Here is a 19,947-nt window from a genome sequence, read left to right as displayed (position 1 = left end):
CACACTCCAGTTGTTACACCATAATGGAAAAAATCTGGTCTGCTTTCACCCAGTAAGTCTCCCACTGCTAGAGGATTTACTGTTTTCAGTCCAATAACCCTTAAAGGCAGGAAGCACTAACCCAAACTCTAATTCACTCCCATTATTTTTCAGCAGGGAATTTTTCTTTTGAAACTGCAACTCAGGGTCTCTTTAAACAGTCATATCTCCTACATAAAACTCAACAAACGTGTAAAATGTTACACACATGATCACTAAAAGTTGTCCAACTCACTTGTTGAGAATGTTTGATGCGACTTACAGTTTTCATGCAGTGACCGTTTCTTTAAAAGGCAAAATTTGTGTTTGAGTTCCTGTTAAAATATGTCGATTGCCCTTCCCCGTTCTTCCAAAGAAAAGGCGGCAATAACCATGGCAACAAGTGCTCAGCTTTGTCCCACAGTAGCTTTGTCTGTCTTATATTTTATTAGCATTTTTCATATTTAAAAAGTAATGTATTTGTTAACTTACTTTCTCAGATGCTGCCTGGCAGCGGGAATGTCGGACATGTCTTCGTTCAGGACGTACTTCTTGGTGCCGATGCAGTAATTCTCAATGTACTCGGGCCAGTTCAGTTGGCGCACATCAAAGTTAAACATCTGTGAAAACAAAAACCACACAGGGTGCATGTTGAGAATGAAGCAAAGATGAAGTCATAAACTCCTTTTCAGAGCATTTTAACGCTTTTCTTCGATGTTAAATAACCTTTAAAAAATATATGCATTGAAACTAATAAATTAAATGCGGTAAAACTGTGATAGTAGTGGTGCATTTTATCAGCATGGAGAACCTTTTAAGATAGTAGCAACTTGAATGAATTAACTGTTAAGGTTTTATACATCAATGAACATTAACATATAAAACCCTAAATAGGTCCATCTGTGTTTAATAAAAGTAGTTACTAGCAAAAATATCTATACTTCTTGAACCTTTACATTTTGCCTGCTGTGTGGTGTATTTGTACTTAACCCCCTTTGGCTCTGATACCCTGAACTAAAACACAGTGCAACCAATTGCCTTCAGAATCACATAATTAGTAAATTAAGTATGTCTGTATGAAATGTGATCTCAGTATAAATTAGGATACTCTGTGAGGTAATCAGAGGTTTGTTAGAGAGCAACCAAGAAGCCCATGGTAACTTTGGAGGGGCAGCAGAGACCTGCACCTCAGGTGGGAGAATCGGTTGACCAGACTCCACAAATCTGGCCTTTAGAGAAGATTGGCGAGAATAAAGCCAATGTTGTTCATGTGTTACAATGGCCCAGACTTAAATCCATTTGAGAATCTAAGGCAAGACTTGGAAACCAACATTAATAAATAATCTCCATCCTTTCGGAATGAGCTCAAGCTATTTTGCAAAAAAGAATTGGCAAGAAGGGAAGGGATGGAGGTGCTCCGGTCAGTCAAGATGTTGGTTGAAAAACAACATCCGACATCAACCTGAGTATGTCATCCCCACTGTGAGACATTGTGGTGGTGGCAGCATCATGCTGTGGTGGTGCTTTTCTACTGCAAGGACAGTTTGTGGTTTTAACATCACAAAAATGTGGAAATGTTCAAGGGTTGTGAAGACTTCTGCAGGGGTGGGTAAGCTCACCTTCCTGTCCGCGGGGGTCAGATGGCTTATCAGCATGTTCATGTTCTCAGAGTTCCACTCCCACTCCTGACTGCTGAAGTACTCCAGCAGGCCGATGGCCTTATGCAGACGATTAAAGATGCGCATCATCCTGCAGGGTAAGAGACGGACGGCGGTTACCAACTTCAATGCAGACAAACATTTCCTTGTAGACCAAAAGGGAAACGGATATTTGCAGGTCTTACTGAGGCTTCTGTCCACACAAACGGAGGAAGAGGTCGTAGATGAAGGCTGGGAACTTGTGGCTGACCAGGATCCAGTACTGGTTGATCAGGTAGTTGGAGGTGATGTTGGCGTTGGGCCTGCGGAAAGCCTGCTCCAAGGGGTTCCTCTTAAAGGACGACATGACATGGTGCTCTGTTAGGAAAAAAAAAAAACAGATCACCTCAAAGGTCTGTATGATCTACGTCCTTATTGGGTGTAGGCTTCAGCTTTGTTCAAGAGCACAATATTTTTTAAATTCAGATAATGAAAAATGTCTTTGAAAAGCATCTCCTGCAAAAGCCTCAAAGAACAGAAGGTTTTGTTGCATTTAAAATAATCCCTGGCTAAGCTCTGCGTCCCTGATGCAGCAATAAAAACAGGTTAAATGTGACGCCAGCAGTGATGTTAAATTTCGTGGCAAAGGTGAAGTTTATCACCAGCCTATAACAGGCAGAAGCACTCGGACTAGTTTCCGTGGAAGGATCCTAACTTCCAAGAATGACCTTCAGCCTTAATCGCGACACTCAGAGACGTTCAGCCTCCTCCCCTCCACTCACAATCCAGCAGAGGGCAGATCCACAGATGCTGGGAGCACAGCCATGTGACTGCAGACATTACATCACACGCAGCGCGCAAACTTGGCCTCGTAACATTCATTTCCATGCCAACAGATACAAGACGGCTGCAGGGGGTGCCGAGATGACTGGATCTGAGGTGACAGCCAGCTGTGGCCTGGATTTTTGCTGCTAACCTTGAGCAGAAAGCGGAGTGTTCCCTGAGCTACATGTTAAGGTGGACACTTCATTTTAGATCTATTGTTATCCCCTGATCCCTGTCGATTAATAACGGGCCGGAACATCTGGACAGGAGAGTCACCAGAGAGCCTTTCCCAAAGCCACCTGGTAGTGATTTCCGCGGCAAGTTTTTTAAGCTGACATCAGAAGCAGGAAAACAATCAATTTTCATTTTCCATGTACGACCCCTTTGATTTAGTAAAAAGCGATTTAAGTGGTTCCTGCACAGTTTTCAAGCCAAAATTACAAACTTTTCATGGATCATATGTCTGGGGGTCATCCAGCTTCTGTTTTAGAGCATTGTTTATGCATAAATACAAATGTTCACTTTTAGAGTGAAAGTTGCCAAGACCACAAGGAAAAAGATGGATAGATGGATAAACAGATGGATGGATGGATGGATGAGTTGGCAACTGGACAGAAGGATAAATGGATGAGTGGACAGGCAGATGGACAAATAGACAGATGAATGTCTTTTTGCTTTTCACTAATATGGGAATAAAGTCTGGAAATACAGATATTTTCCATACTTATCCAGATATTGGAAATCTTAAAATCCAATTCTAGACGTTTCCAGACAGCCGTCAAGCGTTTTTATATCAGCAGATTGAGTTCAACATTGAAATGGAAAGATATAATAACTCTTCTGCATTCATTGGGAAACAGCTCCTTAAGTTTGCTGCAGCTTTCATGTAAGGATGATGGATTAAACATGTTCAATTCCCCACAACAGAAAAATTAATTAGCAATCGTTTGGATAATCTCTTAAAAGCATAATTATTGCAGACTAATCCCTAATGACAGTACAGTCCAGGCTGCTATTTAGAGTTGGAGTCTACGACTTACAGTGACGTCATCAAAAATGTACAGCAGATGAATGAGAATTAATAGCTCTAATTAAGGAAACCGTAAAACTGGATTATTTTTCATATATTTTCTACTCCTTTCCAGCAGGTGGCAGCCTTTCCCTGCCTTAATCCACTCTTATAACCACAACCAAACATTAACTTTAACATCATATCCAAGGACTGGTTGTTTGTGATGATGCCGTGTTTGTGAAACACAGCAGCCCCGGGAGGAGTGGATGCTGTAAGTCACTGACTGGATGCAATCTGCTGGGTTTCCTTAGATAGAAAAACTTTTTATCCAATTTGAATAAAAAAACGAACTCCGACTGCACTGTTCAATGGTTAGGATTAATTAGAATGTATGAACCTGACTGTTGTGAAGTGCCTTGAGACAACATGTGTTGTGAATTGGCGCTTTATAAATAAAACTGAATTGAATTGAATTAACAGCTCTGTAGAAGTCCGCCTGCAGCGGCGGGTTGTTGTTAGCCTTAAGAACAAGGCAAACAGGGCGTGCTCACCTATCTCCCCCCAGTGAAATGGGTTGAGGCTGCCAGTTGTGCAGTTGTACACCAGAGCTGTTTTAGGCCTGCAAAACAAGGGAGATTAAGGTCATATAGAGCTGTAAAGTGATTTCTTTTGCTTTTGCTTTTTTTGTCACAACTAAATGTCTCAGATCATCACATTTTAAGGAAGATAACCGTAATAAATACAAAAAGCTGCTCTTAAATGATAATTTTATTAATTTTTCCCTGTGTGGAAAAAGTTACTGTTTTTATTGAACCAAAAAGTAACCTGCCAATATTCAGTTTTCTGGGAATTTCTTGGGCATTTAAAAAGGAAGAGGCCGTGCTTATTCAAGCCATCATATGGAACATCTGAACCAGTCAGTTTTGGTGAGACACTGGTGAAGGACAGAGAAAGACATTTCCATGTGAAACCTCAGACAAAAGGTGGAAATGATTCAGCCAGAGGATTTTCGCAGTTTTACATCCACTTCTGTACCACAAGTGGAGGTCATCCCTTGAAGTACTTTTTTCTACTTTGTAAAGTAGTTTCAAGGAAAAAAATGAAATATAGAAACTAAACCATCAACATGAAATTTTCCCATGAAATTAGCCTCAATTAAATAACTTCTTTAATCATATGTTTCATCACTAGTCCATACAAACAGGGTAGCAAAAACCTGTTCCCTTGCTTAAACACTCCTCTATAGCAATTTTACTAGAGCCACTCCTGTATAATGGATTTCCTTCTAAGTCCGATAACATCATTGGTTGCTGTGCAATTAAGAACTTGAGTTGGGAAGTTTCTCAGGAAAGCCTTCTTGTTTATACTGGCCAGCTTTCCATCCCTAAAACCAAACAAACCAAACTGTCTCTTTAGGTCCATGAAAGACTTGTTCAAGGCTCAGCTGAGTGTTTTAGGACATGGCGTTGAATTTTATAACATTATTATCTACTGTTAAAATATTCTACCTCTTGCAATTTGTCTGACCAGCAATAACTTTCAAAATTATGTTATTGTTGTAATTGTGCCTGTTATAAAATTTCTGAATTGCATTTGCATAATTTTCTATACACTTTAGTAACTAAAATGGATTTTTCCTAAATATATTTAGCCTAAAACCAGACTTTGTTACACCCCCCAGAAAAAAGGGTTCCTACACTCTTTATATGTAAATACTGTTCGAGATTTGTTCTGTTAACCTTAAATATAAACTACAAATCCATAAATATTTCAACAGGGAGGTTTTATCTATCCAATCTGCAAAAAACAAGAAAACTAGAAGAAATGAAAGCAAACAAGAAAACCAGGAAAGATGGGAAATGGGACACTAGAAAGTAATAAAGTTTAAAGACTCAAAAAAAGAAAGAAGAACAGAAGGGAGGAAGGTAGGAGACAAGGAATGTTGAGGAAGAAAGGAAGGAAGAAAGTAGATAAGGAAAAAGGGGAGGTAGGAAACAAAGGAAGATGGGTCACAAAGAAGGAATGAAGAAGGAGACAAGGAAAAGAAGAAAGGACATGTAAGACATAAATCCATATGGTTCCATACTGCTTAGAAATCCTGAATAAAAGACCAAAGCTCCGCCCACTGACTCACCTGTGCACAGCAGTGTACCAGCCTGCGGCCAGGGTCAGGCTGATGACCACGTCCACCGGGATCAGATCCGCCACCGCGTCGTTGTTGGCCCTCATCGTGCGCAGGATACCCTTTCCCGCCTGATCACAGAACATCAGCTTATACCTCTGGCACTGATCTGCATGACTGAAAGCCTCTAAGATTGAAGCTGGACGAGTTCACTTACAGCGATAAAGATTCCACTCGGCCCGTTGAAGTTGTCGATCCAACCCTGAGGTGTGAGAGAGCAGAGAACTCCTCAGAGCTTTTAGAGAGTTGATATCAGCTGTGAGGCTGAAAATCACACAGTGGCTGATTGAACAGCAGCCCATGTGTGGTGGGTTGGGGTTGTGTTACTTCCTGCCTTGATTGTGGTGGGACACGGAGGGGGCTGGGGAGCAGCGCTTGTCAACTTCAGTTAGACTCCATTAAAAATGGATGAAAGAGCTGCTAAGAGACTGCTGCAGAGTCTAACATGTGTGGAGGGCCCACTGGGGGCCAAGTAAACATGCCACACACAAACACAAGCACATAAATAAGCCGTCCCGTCTGCTTACAGGGTCCGCAGCATAGGCAAGAGTGAGCCTGGCCTCTTTGAATAGTTGCCGCCATGCTGAGCGAACAACTGCAGACAGATCAGAGCCAGGACCTGCCGCCACAGTCCAGGCACACAAACAAAAGGCTTCCTGCATCTACATGAACAAGAACTTCCCTCTGTGGCTGGACTGTTTTATTCAGGCACCTCTGAGACGCCCTGATTTCCTTCATGTAACTGGGATGGTTTCAGCTACTTCCCTAAAGACACCATGTTAACTGTGAAGGACATAGGAACATTATTTAATGAAAGCAGAAAATCACTAACCTAAGTATCCAACTTTCAGATCTAACACTGAAAAGTACTGTTTAATAGTTATTAATAAAGATGAAAGTGGAAGCAACCAAAACTTATTAATCCAACTAAAAAGGGGAAGAAATCTTCCAGCCGAGGACGATTTTAAAACAATGACAACTGAGCAACAGGTTTATGATGCTTAATTAACAATTATATGTCAGATATGATTCATTTATTTTTACTTATCTATACTAGTCTTTTTAAAATATAAAATATTAATTTAATATCTAGTTTTTTAATTAATGTTTTTTAAAAATCTAGTCTCGTCGTATACAGCTTTATCCAGGGCCGGGTCGCGGGGCAGCAGACTCAGCAGAGACACCCAGACATCCCTCTCCCCAGACACCTCCTCCGGGGGGAACCCAAGGCATTCCCAGGCCAGCCGAGAGACATGCGTGCCCAGCGTGTCCTGGGCCTGGAACACCTCCCGAGGAAGGCGTCCAGGAGGCATCCGGTATAGATGCCCGAGCCACCTCAACTGGCTCCTTTCGATGTGGAGGAGCAGCGGCTCTACTCCGAGCCCCTCCCGGATGGCCGAGCTCCTCACCCTATCTTTAAGGGAGTGCCCGGCCACCCTACGGAGGAAGCTCATTTCAGCCGCTTGTATCCGGGATCTTGTTCTTTCAGTCATGACCCAAAGTTCATGGCCATAGGTGAGGGTAGGAACGTAGAACCTCTCCCTTCACCACAATGGACCGGCTCAGTGCCCCCATTACTGTGGCAGCTGCACCGATCCGTCTGTTGATCTCCTGCTCCATTCTTCCCTCACTCGTGAACAAGACCCCGAGATACTTAAACTCCTCCACTTGAGGCAGGAACTCCCCTCCAACCTGAAGAGGACAAGCTACCCTTTTCCGGTCGAGAACCATGGCCTAAGACTTGGAGGAGCTGATCTCCATCCCAGCCGCTTCACACTCGGCTGCAAACCGCCCCAGTGCATGCTGTAGGTCTTGGCTAGAGGGGGCCAGCAGGACCACGTCATCTGCAAAAAGAAGAGACGAAATCCACTGGTCCCCAAACCAGACCCCCTCCGGCCCTTGGCTGCGTCTAGAAATCCTGTCCATAAAAGTTATGAACAGGACCAGTGACAAAGGGCAGCCCTGCCGGAGTCCAACATGCACCGGGAACAGGTCCAACTTAGTGCCGGCAATGTGGACCAAACTCCTGCTCCGCTTGTACAGAGACCGGATGGCCCCTAGTAAAGGGCCCCCGATTCCATACTCCTGGAGCACTCCCCACAGGACATCACGAGGGACACAGTCGAATGCTTTCTTCAGGTCCACAAAACACATGTAGACCGGTGGGAAAACTCCCATGAACCCTCGAGTGCCCTGTAGAGGGTATAGAGCTGGTCCAGTGTTCCACGGCCAGGACGAAAACCACACTACCACTCCTCTCCAATACCCTAGCGTAGGCCTTACCAGGGAGGCTGAGGAGTGTGATCCCCCTGTACTTGGAACACACCTTCCGGACCCCCTTCTTATGAAGGGGGACCACCACCCCAGTCTGCCAGTCCAGAGGCACTGTCCCTGTCCGCCACGCAATGTTGAAGAGGCGTGTCAACCATGACAGCCCAACAATATCCAGAGACTTGAGGTACTCAGGGCGGATCTCATCCACCCCCGAAGCCCTGCCACCGCGGAGCTTTTTAACCACCTCGGTGTCTTCAGCTTGGGTGATGAAAGAGTCCAACCCCGAGTCCCCAGCCTCTGTTTCCACCAGGGAATGCATGATGGCAGGATTGGGGAGATCCTCAAAGTACTCCTTCCACCGCCCGATAATGTCCTCAGTCGAGGTCAGCAGTCTCCCGCCCCCACTATAAACAGTGTTGGCGAAGCACTGCTTCCCCCTCCTGAGGCGCCGGACGGTTTGCCAGAATCGCTTCGAGGCCAACCGGTAGTCCTTCTCCATGGCCTCACCGAACTCCTCCCAGGCCCGAGTTTTTGCCTCTGCCACCGCCCGGGCCACAGCACGCTTGACCTCACGGTACCCGTCAGCCGCCTCAGGAGTCCCACAAGCCAACCACAGTCAATAGAACTCCTTCAGCTTGACAGCATCCCTTACTGCCGGTGTCCACCACCGGGTTCAAGGATTGCCGCCGCGACAGGCACCGCAGACCGCATCTACGGGCAGCAGCATCGACAATAGATGCGGAGAACATGGTCCACTCGGACTCTATGTCTCCAACATCCCCCGGAATCTGGTCAAAGCTCTCCTGGAGGTGGGAGTTGAATGCATCCCTGGCCGATGGCTCCGCCAGGCGTTCCCAGCAGACCCTCACTATGCGCTTGGGCCTGCCAAGTCTGTCGGGCTTTCTCCTCCTCCAGCAGATCCAACTCACCACCAGGTGGGGATCAGTGGACAGCTCAGCCCCTCTCCTCACCCGAGTGTCCAAAACATGCGGCCGAAGGTCTAATGATACGACAACAAAGTCGATCATTGACCTCCTGCCTAGGGTGTCCTGGTGCCAAGTGCACTGATGGACACCCTTATGTTTGAACATGGTGTTCATTATGGATAATCCATGAGTAGCACAGAAGTCCAATAACAAAACACCACTCGGATTCAGATCGGGGAGGCCATTCCTCCTGATCACGCCTCTCCAGGTGTGATTGTTGCCTCCCACGTGGGCGTTGAAGTCCCCCAGCAGAATAATGGGAGTCCCCGGGAGGGGCACTATCCAGCACCCCCGACAGGGACAACAAGAAGGCCAGGTACTCCGCACTACTGCTCGGCCCGTAGGCCGAAACGACAGTCAGAGACATATCCCCAACCCGAAGGCGCAGGGATGTGACCCTCTCATCCACTGTGGTAAAACCAACACCAGCCCGCCGCCTCTCCCCGTGGGCCACTCCAGAGTAGAAGAGAGTCCAGCCCCTCTCAAGGAGATGGGTTCCAGAGCCAACGCTATCTCTCAACCTCCTGCACAAGCTCAGGCTCCTCCCCCCCCGGCGAGGTGACATTCCACGTCCCTAGAGCCAGCCTAAGCATCCGGGGATAGAGCCGCTGAGGTCTCCACCTTTGTCTCCACCCAATCCTCTTTGTACCAGTACCTCACGGTTCCCCCTGCAGGTGGTGGGCCCACTGGGCGATGGCCTTGCGTCTCTCGTTCGGGCTTGGCCCGGCCGGGTCCCGCGAGGAGCAACCCGGCCACCAGGCGCTCTCCGGCAAGTCCCGACCCCAGGCCTGGCTCCAGGGTGGGACCCCGGCTCCGCCGTACTGGGCGACGTCACGTGCCTCGATATATTAGTCCTTATGAATGACCTCCTTGAACCGCCACCTTAATGTGGTGGAGGGGTTTAAGTGCTCAAATGATCCTAGAGGCTATGTTGTCTGGGGCTTAAATGTCCCTGGTAAGGTCTCCCATGGCAAACAGGCTCAGACAAAGAGCGGTTCAAGAATCATGAGGACTGATATATCGAGGCACGTTTTTTAAAAATATTGATATATATTTATTCAGATTTAGAATTTCTTTGATTTTTTAGGTAAAATCTTTTTATTTAGCATTTTTAATGTGCTCATTTAATTGTCAGTTTTAATTATATTTTTATGAAACGTGTTTATTTCTTTATCTTATTTGATTAATTATTTATTTTTCATTTACCCTATTTATTGTTTTGTTTTAAATATTTGTTATATTTATTCATTTATTATTTCATAATTAATTAATTAATTTATTTAGGATCTTCTGCAAACCAAAAAGTCAACAACTAAATTAAATATATTTGTTTAATAGTTTAAAATGACAGAGTAGTGCTCCATCTAATCGTTATTTAGGATAATGATAATTTCCTAAAATTATCCAAGCTGTATGTCAATGAACTAAACAGTTTAAAGTACCAACTAGAACCAGTATTTCGGTCCAGTTTCCTCCCTGCAAGGATCTCCTCTGTTTAGATGAGTGTCTATGAGGTATAAACTTATTAGTTTGTTCTGGAGATTTCTACATTTAAAGTCCAGACTTTTACATCATAAAAAAGCTGCATCTACGTATTTAAAAATCATAATTTCAAAGCAGTTTAAAGAGAAAAGCGTCAGATTCTCACATTCTAGAGTTGAAGTCGTTTTACTCTCAGATGAAGGAGAAACTCCTTTTATTTTCATGTTGAGCTGAAATCAGCAGCAGAAACAAATCTATAAATACATATCTACTGTATGCAAATACCTAAAACTGCACAGTCAGTCATTTTCTACCGCTTCTTCCATAGTGGGTCGCAGGCAGGGAGCTGGTGCCTATCTCCAGCAGTCTATGGGCGAGAGGCGGGGTACACCCTGGACAGGTCGCCAGTCCATCGCAGGGCAACACACAAACAACCATGCACACACTCATTCATACACCTAAGGGCAATTTAGAGTGACCAATTAACCTAACAGGCATGTCTTTAGACTGTGGGAGGAAGCCGGAGTACCCGGTGAGAACCCACGCATGCACGAACATGCAAACTCCTAAAACTGCACAATGCTACATAATTTTGGTTAGGCTGGTTTTGCAGGACAGAAAAAGAGTAAAGCGCTCAGTGGACCTACGGGGAAAGGCTCCTGCCAGCTGGCTCCCACTATGGAGGGTCTGATGATGCCAATGTTGAGCTTGTCTTGCTCCTGCTGCACCACGTACTCGGCCAGGGCTTTGGTGTAGGTGTACGTGTTGGGCCTGTCGCCGATGAGCCGCGGCGTGATGTCTCGTACGATGCCGTCGTCCATCCACCTGAAGTCAGACCCAGAGGGGGAAAAAAAAACACTTCAAACCATCAAACTCGATAAATACAGGGCTGTGTCTAGAACGTTTTTAATTGGGTGGCCACCGATAGGGTAGCATGTCTAAAAACAAAACCGAATTTTACATATTTATTGAAATGTTTTATTTCCTATATGCAGTTATTAACAAAATATTATTATTATTAATAATGTATTTCTTATTAATATATTTATTCTTTAACTTCTTTACATTTATCATATTTCTTTATTGACTTTTAAAATATATTTTTTAAATTTTATTTATTTTTATTCTGTGGCATAAACAGCTCTATATATCTCATTTAAAAAAATTAAGAATTTTTAAAGAAAATGTAATTTATTTTTAAATAATTTAATTATTCAGTCATTTATTTATTTCTGCTGCTGTAAATATATTTCTTCACAAATGTATTTATTTTATCTTAAAAATGTTTAACCCGCTGTTATTTTAAACGTACGTTTATGTATTTATTTGTTTTAATTTCATTTTGATTTGCTAAAAAGAGAATCAAGCTCTGACTGAACTTCTCAGAGTGAAGGACAACCATCCCTCATCCACTCACTCCAAAGACTCGATGAGCTTCTTGGGCTCGACAGGCGGTGGATAGATGATCTCATCGATGTGTTTGCGGTTGCAGTTTGCATAGGCGGTGGAGATGTGGATGAAGGCCTCGAGGTGGTGCATCTGCTGGGCCAGGCTGAGGAGCTGCTGCGTGGCGATCACGTTCAGCTGCAGGGCGTGTCTGCAGGCGGGCAGAGAGAGAGAGAGGTGGCGTTAAAGGCCGCCACATGAGCGGAGAAGGCCATGAGTCTGCGTGGGAGGGGAAATGTTTGTGTGCGGGAGAGTGCTAATACATTTGCATGTGTTTGTTTGCTAATAACTGTACGTTCATTCGGATGGGGATTTGCAGAAATTTGCAGAGAAAACACTTTGAGCCGGAGCAAGAACGACATGACGGGGTGGTGAGACATAAGATGGGGCAGATAAGATGGGGCAAACATCTGGTTTTCTGCACAAATATGTTGATCATAGTATTTTCACTGATTGCTTTTCTCAGCTTATTCTGTAGCTCTTCCAGCCTTGAGGTTAAGGTATCTGTCAAATCTGGACTGTTGCAGTGACTCTGTTGCAGATATGAGATCCTCAGTACAACCTTGAATAAAATAACACTCCACTGTATCATAGTATTTACACAAATATGTAAAACATTATCTAATTTATTTTATTTAAAAGAAAGAAGGAAAATTATTCCTACTACTCCTACATTCATCCATCCTTTTTTCTGGTTGGATGCAGACAAAAAAACACCTGCTAAATGTACTACATTTCAATTAAACATGCTTATAGTGTAGAATATCATCCCTTTTTGACATTGTCTTCTTTATAAAGCAAAAATGAAGAAAACATTAATAATTCTGGCCCCTCATAGCTTGACAGCTATAGTCTTAAAACTGTGCTATCTTGGAAAGAATGACCGGTGGATGGATGTCCCGTGCTTTTTGCAACCATATAATATTTCTAAAAAGCTGAATTTGTCTTTCTTATAAGCAGGGAAAAAAAAGCTTTTTCAGACAGCTGGCTGGCAGTGTGCATGAGGAAGGGGTGGAACTGCGCTACCTGAGACTACATTTAACTTTCTTGCCTGTGAGACATGATTTTAAATATTTTACTTCATATTTTCAGTATTGTTTAGAGTTTGGTAACCATTTTTTGCATATCATAGTTGATTCGAAGTTCTACTTTAAAAACGTAATATTTGTCTTTTAGCCTTGAGCTGATGCTTAAATCCGTCTATAGCATATTATATGATTGAGTGATTAGCACGATTAACACAGTTAGCCTTGTTAACTGTAAGTTACGGACTCCGTGTTTCCGAAAGGCTGCTTACATTTTCAAATACAGGATGTAAAGCAGAGCAAGTTTGCTGTACTCTTTTCATCCTTCCTGTTGTCTGCTAAAAGTCTTGCTCTCTCTGCCCATCTTGAAGGCTGAATGAACCGCAGACACGACTCGATGTGTCACATAAATTGAAATTTCCTTTCAAACATCTTCCTATATTCCTTTAAACACCTTACTGATACTGAAAGCAGGTTCTTTTCAGCATTATTCTTCCTACAGTTTGAGCTTCCACACTGATGAGTGTTGTTTTCACTTGCATAGGGTGTGTTTACTGATAGAAAAGACTGAATTCTTTTATTTTCCAAATTGCAGGTCACCAATCTAGGTAGGTCAAGCTGAAAATTGGCTGATCTTGGTCAAGGTTTCTTCGTGTCTTCTCTAATGTTGTTTTTGTTTTGTAAAAAGTAAGTGATGTCATATATGCTTTAGTGACTCTCCTACTTTCTCACTGAAGGACCTTTAAACCATAGAAATGTAATGATGTCAAATATTTACACCCTTGGTGTCGGTACCAAGCCTATGCCAGGTGGAAAACATAAAGCCGGAGGTTTGGACGGTTCATTAAATCCTATGTGGGCCACATCCTGTCTAGTATGGAAGCTATTTGGTGATTTCCAACTTTCCCATTAAATCATGGGACGTCCTTGAAATGATGTGTGTATAACTAAATATTTAAGATCCTATAAGAGACAATTTGGACAAAAAAAAAACAATGAAAGACAAAAGATTTGATGATGCAAAATCCACTTAAAATATGGCCACTGATCAAAAAACTTCAAAATCAAAACTAGATATCCAGGTGATTAATTTAATAATCACAGAATTTGATCTGAATTTTCTTGAAATGTAACATTTGTAGTAACTATCAAATATGTACCAACAAAGAACAGAAGGCAGTTTTGTTCATTGAAAAGTAATTTGCAGGGTCATGTTTAACTAATTAACCTGACTGGCAGAGGTTATGCTAAATGCATAACATGATAAACATGATAAACTCTGCTCCAGTTTTGACTGAAATGATCAGAGACTTTACTTCTATCCATGCCAAGAAGAACCCAATGAGGCAGGCAAATATCCTGCAGGCCTCTCACCAACTCTGCAGCTGAGGCTTCCTTTAGCCCGAGGCGACACCAAGACCCACTGAGGGTGAGCTTAACCTGACACAAACACACTGATAAACAAGATTTACTGCCTGTCTGGCTCAGCGTGGGCTCTCCTCAGGAGTATAAACTGTAAGGTAGGCCTGTGGGTGAGCAGTCCAGCAGAGAAGTGACCAGAAGATGAGGATGAGCTCCGTGTGTGGGTGTGAGCTCCTCCTGCCAGCTCCTGCAACTGTATGCAGGGTGTTACGCCAACAGGGCTGAGAGAAAAGACTGGACAAACCACAGAGCCTCTTCCTGCTGCTGAGTCAGGACCCATCTGTCTTTGCTGCTGTGATGTAAGAAATGACTCTGAGCTCTGATGTGAAGCAGCTAACAGCTAACGTTTGTTTGGGTCTCGTTTCTATAACCATGTCCTGCAACCTTAAAATACTTCATGCTCAGAAACAAGCTAGCATTAGGTCTGCAGCACAGCTAACTGCTGCAGGACGTTAGAAAAGCGCAACAGCATTAAAATTATTATTAATTGATTGGATTTGTAGGAGTCTGTGCAGTAACAGGTCTTCTAGCTGCCCATAAAAGGCTCAAGTAATGTTAAAGGATAATGATAAATGACATAAAGTTCATTTTTAATAAAATACATTTTTAATTCATGTAATTCCTTATCCTTAATCTGTTTTTGTTGAACTAACTAGAGAAACACAGCTTTGTTTGTTATTGCCATTCGGTGTATGATGACATGACAATAATGGTGTTTAACTTTGATTTTAGATGATATGTTGCTTTTAATCTGAAAGCCGCTGCAACGTTTTACATTATTTTGTGATGAAGGTGATTGGTGTTATTTCTTTTAAGTTGCTCTATCTCCAAAGTGTTTCTGCTGCTCTGGATGAATGGATGGATATCAGTTTTAGACCACATCAAAATATTCTGTCCATAATCCATTGCCTTTAGCTGCTAACTTAAACAGATCAATACGTTCAATTAGAAATCCAAGCAGAGTCTCAGATTGATTTAGGGACTGCTTACAGAGCTGCTGGCTGCCCTGCAGTAATGATGCTACACAGGGAGACAAAGTGACCAAAGACGTCGAAGCAGATGAAGACTGCTGCAGGCAGAAGACGAAGATGGAAAAGAGACACCTCCAGACGAGGACTTAAAAGGGAAGTGAAAGAGATCAATATGAATGTGAGTGCAGAGTCACTAATCTTCACACAGCTTTAGGTTTAATCAGCCTCACATAAATCACCACTTATACACTGAAGACATCAGAACTAGCGCCCAGGAGAAAAAAATCTGACTTTATTGCATTTATTAAATGATCCAAACAATGAATTTTAGTACCTATGTATCTTTATTCTACTTCTGATATTATCGTGATATAATCTTTCAGCTGCAAATGATCAACTCAGCTTGCTCCTATGTTTAATTCTTGCTATTCCTAAAGAAAGAGTCATAAATGTTGTTGTTTTGATAAAAACTGGTTGTGCAGCTTTCTTCCCAAAGGCTCAGACCAGAACATATTTACCCCTCTGCACAGAACGTCCTCACAAAGGTATTCAGACACAAACTTTGTATTTTACTGAAATATTATGTGAGAAGCAGCTAATAGGCTCATGGTAACTCTGGAGGAGCTGGAGAGATCCGCAGCTCAGGTGGAAGAAACCATTATTTATGCACTCATGAAAGAAAGCCTGGGCCTGGAGTCTGTGGAGAAGAGGAACAAGTCTAGACGTCTGTCACAGAGCTGCTTCACCCATAGGCTGTCCAGACTGTATACTGGAGCTATCTGGAGGGGGTTGGGGTTAGGATTGTGCAAGGATGTGGTCTGACTGTAATTTCGTTTTTCCCATGTGTTCGTGTTAACTTTTTCCATGTCATTTGCACATTTTTAATGCCACTTTGCACTTTTGTGTGATGTTGTTAATTCATTCACTGTTCATATGAAACCAAAATGTAACATTTCAGCCTACATGCAAAGCACTGTGTGTGGAAGCAAACTAACACTACATAACACACTGAACACACAATCCTTATAGTTTAACATGGTGGTGGCAGCATCATGCTGCGGGGATGCTACAGAAAAACCCTTCAGAAGAGGTTCACTCTCCAACAGGACAACAATCCCAAACAACCAACCAAGGCTCCACTGGGACGCTTTACATAAATGCATATTCATGTGCTAGAATGGCCCAGTCAAAGTATAGTCCTAAAGACAACTGTGAAAACTGGGAAATTCAATGTTGACGGATGCCGTTTATCCGATCTGATGGAGCTTGAACTATTTTGTGGTAAAGTTTGCACAAAAAATTCCTGTCTCCACAGATAATTCTCAAAAAATGCGCAGATGTTTGTAGCGAAAGGTTGTTTTACAAAGTGTTGACTCAGGTGGGCTAAATACAAATGCTTGCCAGTTCTCAAAATCCCAATAAAATAGTAGTAGTTTGATTCTGAAGTAATAGTTTGTGTTGTAAATGAACAAAATGTGAAAATGTTTAAGATTTGCTGTATTATGGCAGTTTTATGGCCTGGCGACACTGGAAAGGTGTTCTGCTCAAGGTTCTGCAAACTTCAGGGGCACATTTGCTTATGACGGACTCGATCTTATATCTGCAACCACCAGAAAAATGGTGTTTGTAGATATAAGAGACTTAGCCAAAATAGGGCGTGTCCAACACATTTGTTTCTGCTCTGTCCTAATCCTGGACATTTACGAGAGAGATTAGATAAATTAACAGAATAGGTTTGTGTGTTTTACATGTGTTTTGTTTGGACGCACTGACCTGAGACCAGCGTGTCTATCCAGACTTTGGTCTCTGCGTGATCCGTCATTAGCACCGTTTGACCAAAGAGCTCAAACAGAAAAATCAAAGGCGTTTTTCCCTGTTTTAGGTCTTTTCAACCAGACTAATTGCAGCATGAGAGTGAAAGAGAGAGAGGAAATCATGAAATATTTTCTAAAAATAACTTTAAAAAAAAGATTAATCGGTGTGTTTTTGGGAACACTCCGTTCTCCTGACTGGAGGACATAGCATGTTTTGTTCAGTAAACTGTGACATTGTCTACAGTTGATGTTTTTTTTTTTTTTTTTCACAAAGCATTAATTTCACATTCTCATCCTGCTCGCTTCCTCTTCTCCCTGAAATCAATACAGCCATTCAGCCTGCTCACAACAGGAAGCTCCTGCTACCAGGAACAAACGACAGCGAAACAACAAAAGAGACGGGTTCTAAGCCTCACCGGGCTTCTTGGTTCGGTGAAATAACAACTTGAAGCCTTAAAAGAAGAGCAACCATCCACTTGTGCCCAGGGGACTCTTACTTGAGCGGCTCGTCGAAGCGGATGGTGGCGGCGCAGTGGAAGACGATGTTGATGCAGGCGGTGAGCCTCTCCACGTCCTCCGAGCTGATGGACAGGCTGGGCTGCGTCAGCTCACTGCTGATCGGGATGATCTTCTGGTGGAAATCTGGGTTCTCCTCCCTCACTCGGTCAAAAAGCTGCCAAACACACAGAAATTAGGAGAATTAAACTTTAACCAACCTAAACAAGGGGTTTAACTAACTCTGGTTATGGCAAAGCAACCATTACAGCAGTGATAGATGTTGATAACTAAACACTGAATGTCCAGCAATGTAAATTATCCCAAGTTAGCGAGCGTGTTACTTTGCATAATTCCTCGAGGCAAAACCAAAGGACAGAAGTGAACGAGTTAAGCTTCATTGTTGCACCCAAATACGATTCTGGTCTTTTCTATTTCCTGATGGCAACAAAAGCAACACAGAGGATGATTCAGTCGGCACTAAAGGAGCAGGATAATTATTTTCTCCGATAGCATTTTTAAACTCACAATAGCCAGAAAATTAAAAGTAGGTCCCAGTTTTATCAGCACTGGAATCAGTCTCTCTCTAAAACATGCAAACCAGATACAGTCCCCCTTGCTGCAGCAAAGGATTTAAGAGGAAAAGCAGGAGCCAGGTGATCCTCATCAAAAACAAACCACCAAGTGTCAAAGACATCAGCAATGACATTAAGAAATCTTCCAATAATCTAGAATGGTCTATGAGGCCATTTCAAATATTTTAGAAGACTAAGCAAACATGGCTTGTTTGAATGGGTTTAAGGAGAACATGCAAGCCATAACCCTTCAAACTGTCAAACTGGTGGTGGAGAGATGATCATTTGGGCTTGTTTTGCAGCCAGAAGACCAGGGAACCTTGCAGTCATTATGTAAACCGTTAATCCTTCTGCATACCAAAGTATTCTAGAGCCAGGTGTGAGGCTGTTGGTCTGACAGCTGAAGCTTTACCTGAAACAGGGTCATCAACGGGATAATGATCCCAAACGCAGCAGCGAATCTACACAGAACTGTTTATAAAGGAAATAATCACGGGGGGTTGCAATGGCCTAGTCAAAGTCAGGACCTCAACTTTAAATGCCCACAAACTGAAGTGAAGAAATCTGGTAAAGAAGAGAGGGGAAACTTATTGCTGCTAACGGTCGTTCTACAAGATATTGGGTCATGGGGTGTACTTAGTTTTAGACTTTTTGATGGCTGTAAACCTGCAATGGATGGAAGAACTTATGCTTTGCTTGTGTTGCAGCTTCAGTCATTGTGGAAGAAACAAGTCAGAGCAGAAAGTGGTTGTTTTTTATCTGAATTTCTGCAATATTTATCATTTTGTCCATAGGAGACCACAAGATGTTTGTCAAACACTGAACATGAGATTGTCTGAGTTGGTTACACAACTCAAAATACCTCTCTCTAGTAGAGACATGGAGGCAAATAAGCCTGTCATGAATCAGGCATAGTTTAATGATTGACCTGAATATTTTAATGAGACTAAATGTGAGCTGAGTTTTAGCCAGGTTTCTACTTCATTATATGCCTAATAAATAAAAAAAACCCATGTCTATTTCCTGTTATCAGTTGAAAACCAGTGAAGCATTCTCAATACTGTTACAAGGTTACTCATAGTTTTGAGGCCAGTTTTGGAGCTCAATGTCCACCCCTGGGACCCAATGCAGGGTGCTGCAGGTGTCGAAGCGGTAGAGCGAGCGACCCATATTCAGAGACCTCAGTCCTCGACGCAGCTGTCCCGGGTTCGAGCCCCTAACCTGGAGATCTATGATGCATGTCTTCCCCATCTCTCCACTATGTATGAGATTAGTCCACCTGTTAACGTCAGCGTTTGCCCACTGAGGGGCTGCAGATGACATTCCACTGAACTCTCGTCTTCATTTACCAGCTCATGTCTCCCACTGACAACAACTGGCATGGAGAGCTGAGCACTGCAGCCCCTCGGGAGTCCGTGTGAAGTCCCACCCGCCCCGACATGAGATGCTCTGCAAAGGCAGCAGAGTCAGATGTCATATTTCACCATGCATGCCTCTGCGCAGCTCCTGGCAGTTGCTGCTTCGCTGCTAACATGACTGGAAGCGAAGCGGATCGGTTTTACAGCTAGTAACGGATGGCATGCAATCAGTCAGCTGTCCCAGTGAGCAGATGCTGAAGCTTCTAATATTCATTTCTTTACAGCCTCTTATTTGCAGCAAGCTGCCTATAATAGGTGAAAGCCCTGATGTAATGTGTTATGTCTTAAGCCAAACCTTTCCAAGAGGAGTGGTGCAACTTTTTAGAGTAATCTAGAAATAACTGCTCTGCCAGTTTCAACACCCT

The 19,947-nt window shown here is 43.1% G+C and overlaps 1 protein-coding gene across 1 annotated transcript in view; it reads right to left on the bottom strand.

Moving 5' to 3' along the window:
• si:dkey-97m3.1 (fatty acyl-CoA reductase 1) overlaps positions 1 to 19,947 on the bottom strand; it is a 54,286-nt gene that overhangs the window by 2,180 nt on the left and 32,159 nt on the right. Inside the window, exons 3-11 of the mRNA XM_047389673.1 lie at positions 17,592 to 17,767; positions 11,834 to 12,013; positions 11,064 to 11,241; positions 5,832 to 5,876; positions 5,627 to 5,745; positions 4,044 to 4,111; positions 1,862 to 2,033; positions 1,638 to 1,767; positions 511 to 638 (exon numbers count right to left, since the gene is read on the bottom strand). Coding sequence (XP_047245629.1) covers positions 511 to 638; positions 1,638 to 1,767; positions 1,862 to 2,033; positions 4,044 to 4,111; positions 5,627 to 5,745; positions 5,832 to 5,876; positions 11,064 to 11,241; positions 11,834 to 12,013; positions 17,592 to 17,767 — 1,196 coding nt within the window. The remainder of the gene's footprint in view (positions 1 to 510; positions 639 to 1,637; positions 1,768 to 1,861; positions 2,034 to 4,043; positions 4,112 to 5,626; positions 5,746 to 5,831; positions 5,877 to 11,063; positions 11,242 to 11,833; positions 12,014 to 17,591; positions 17,768 to 19,947) is intronic.

Source organism: Girardinichthys multiradiatus, chromosome 17 (genome assembly GCF_021462225.1).
Source record: "Girardinichthys multiradiatus isolate DD_20200921_A chromosome 17, DD_fGirMul_XY1, whole genome shotgun sequence".
Taxonomy (NCBI): Eukaryota; Metazoa; Chordata; class Actinopteri; order Cyprinodontiformes; family Goodeidae; genus Girardinichthys; species Girardinichthys multiradiatus.
Note: the sequence above shows the minus strand (reverse complement) of the source record. Positions and strands in the feature narration are given on the sequence as shown.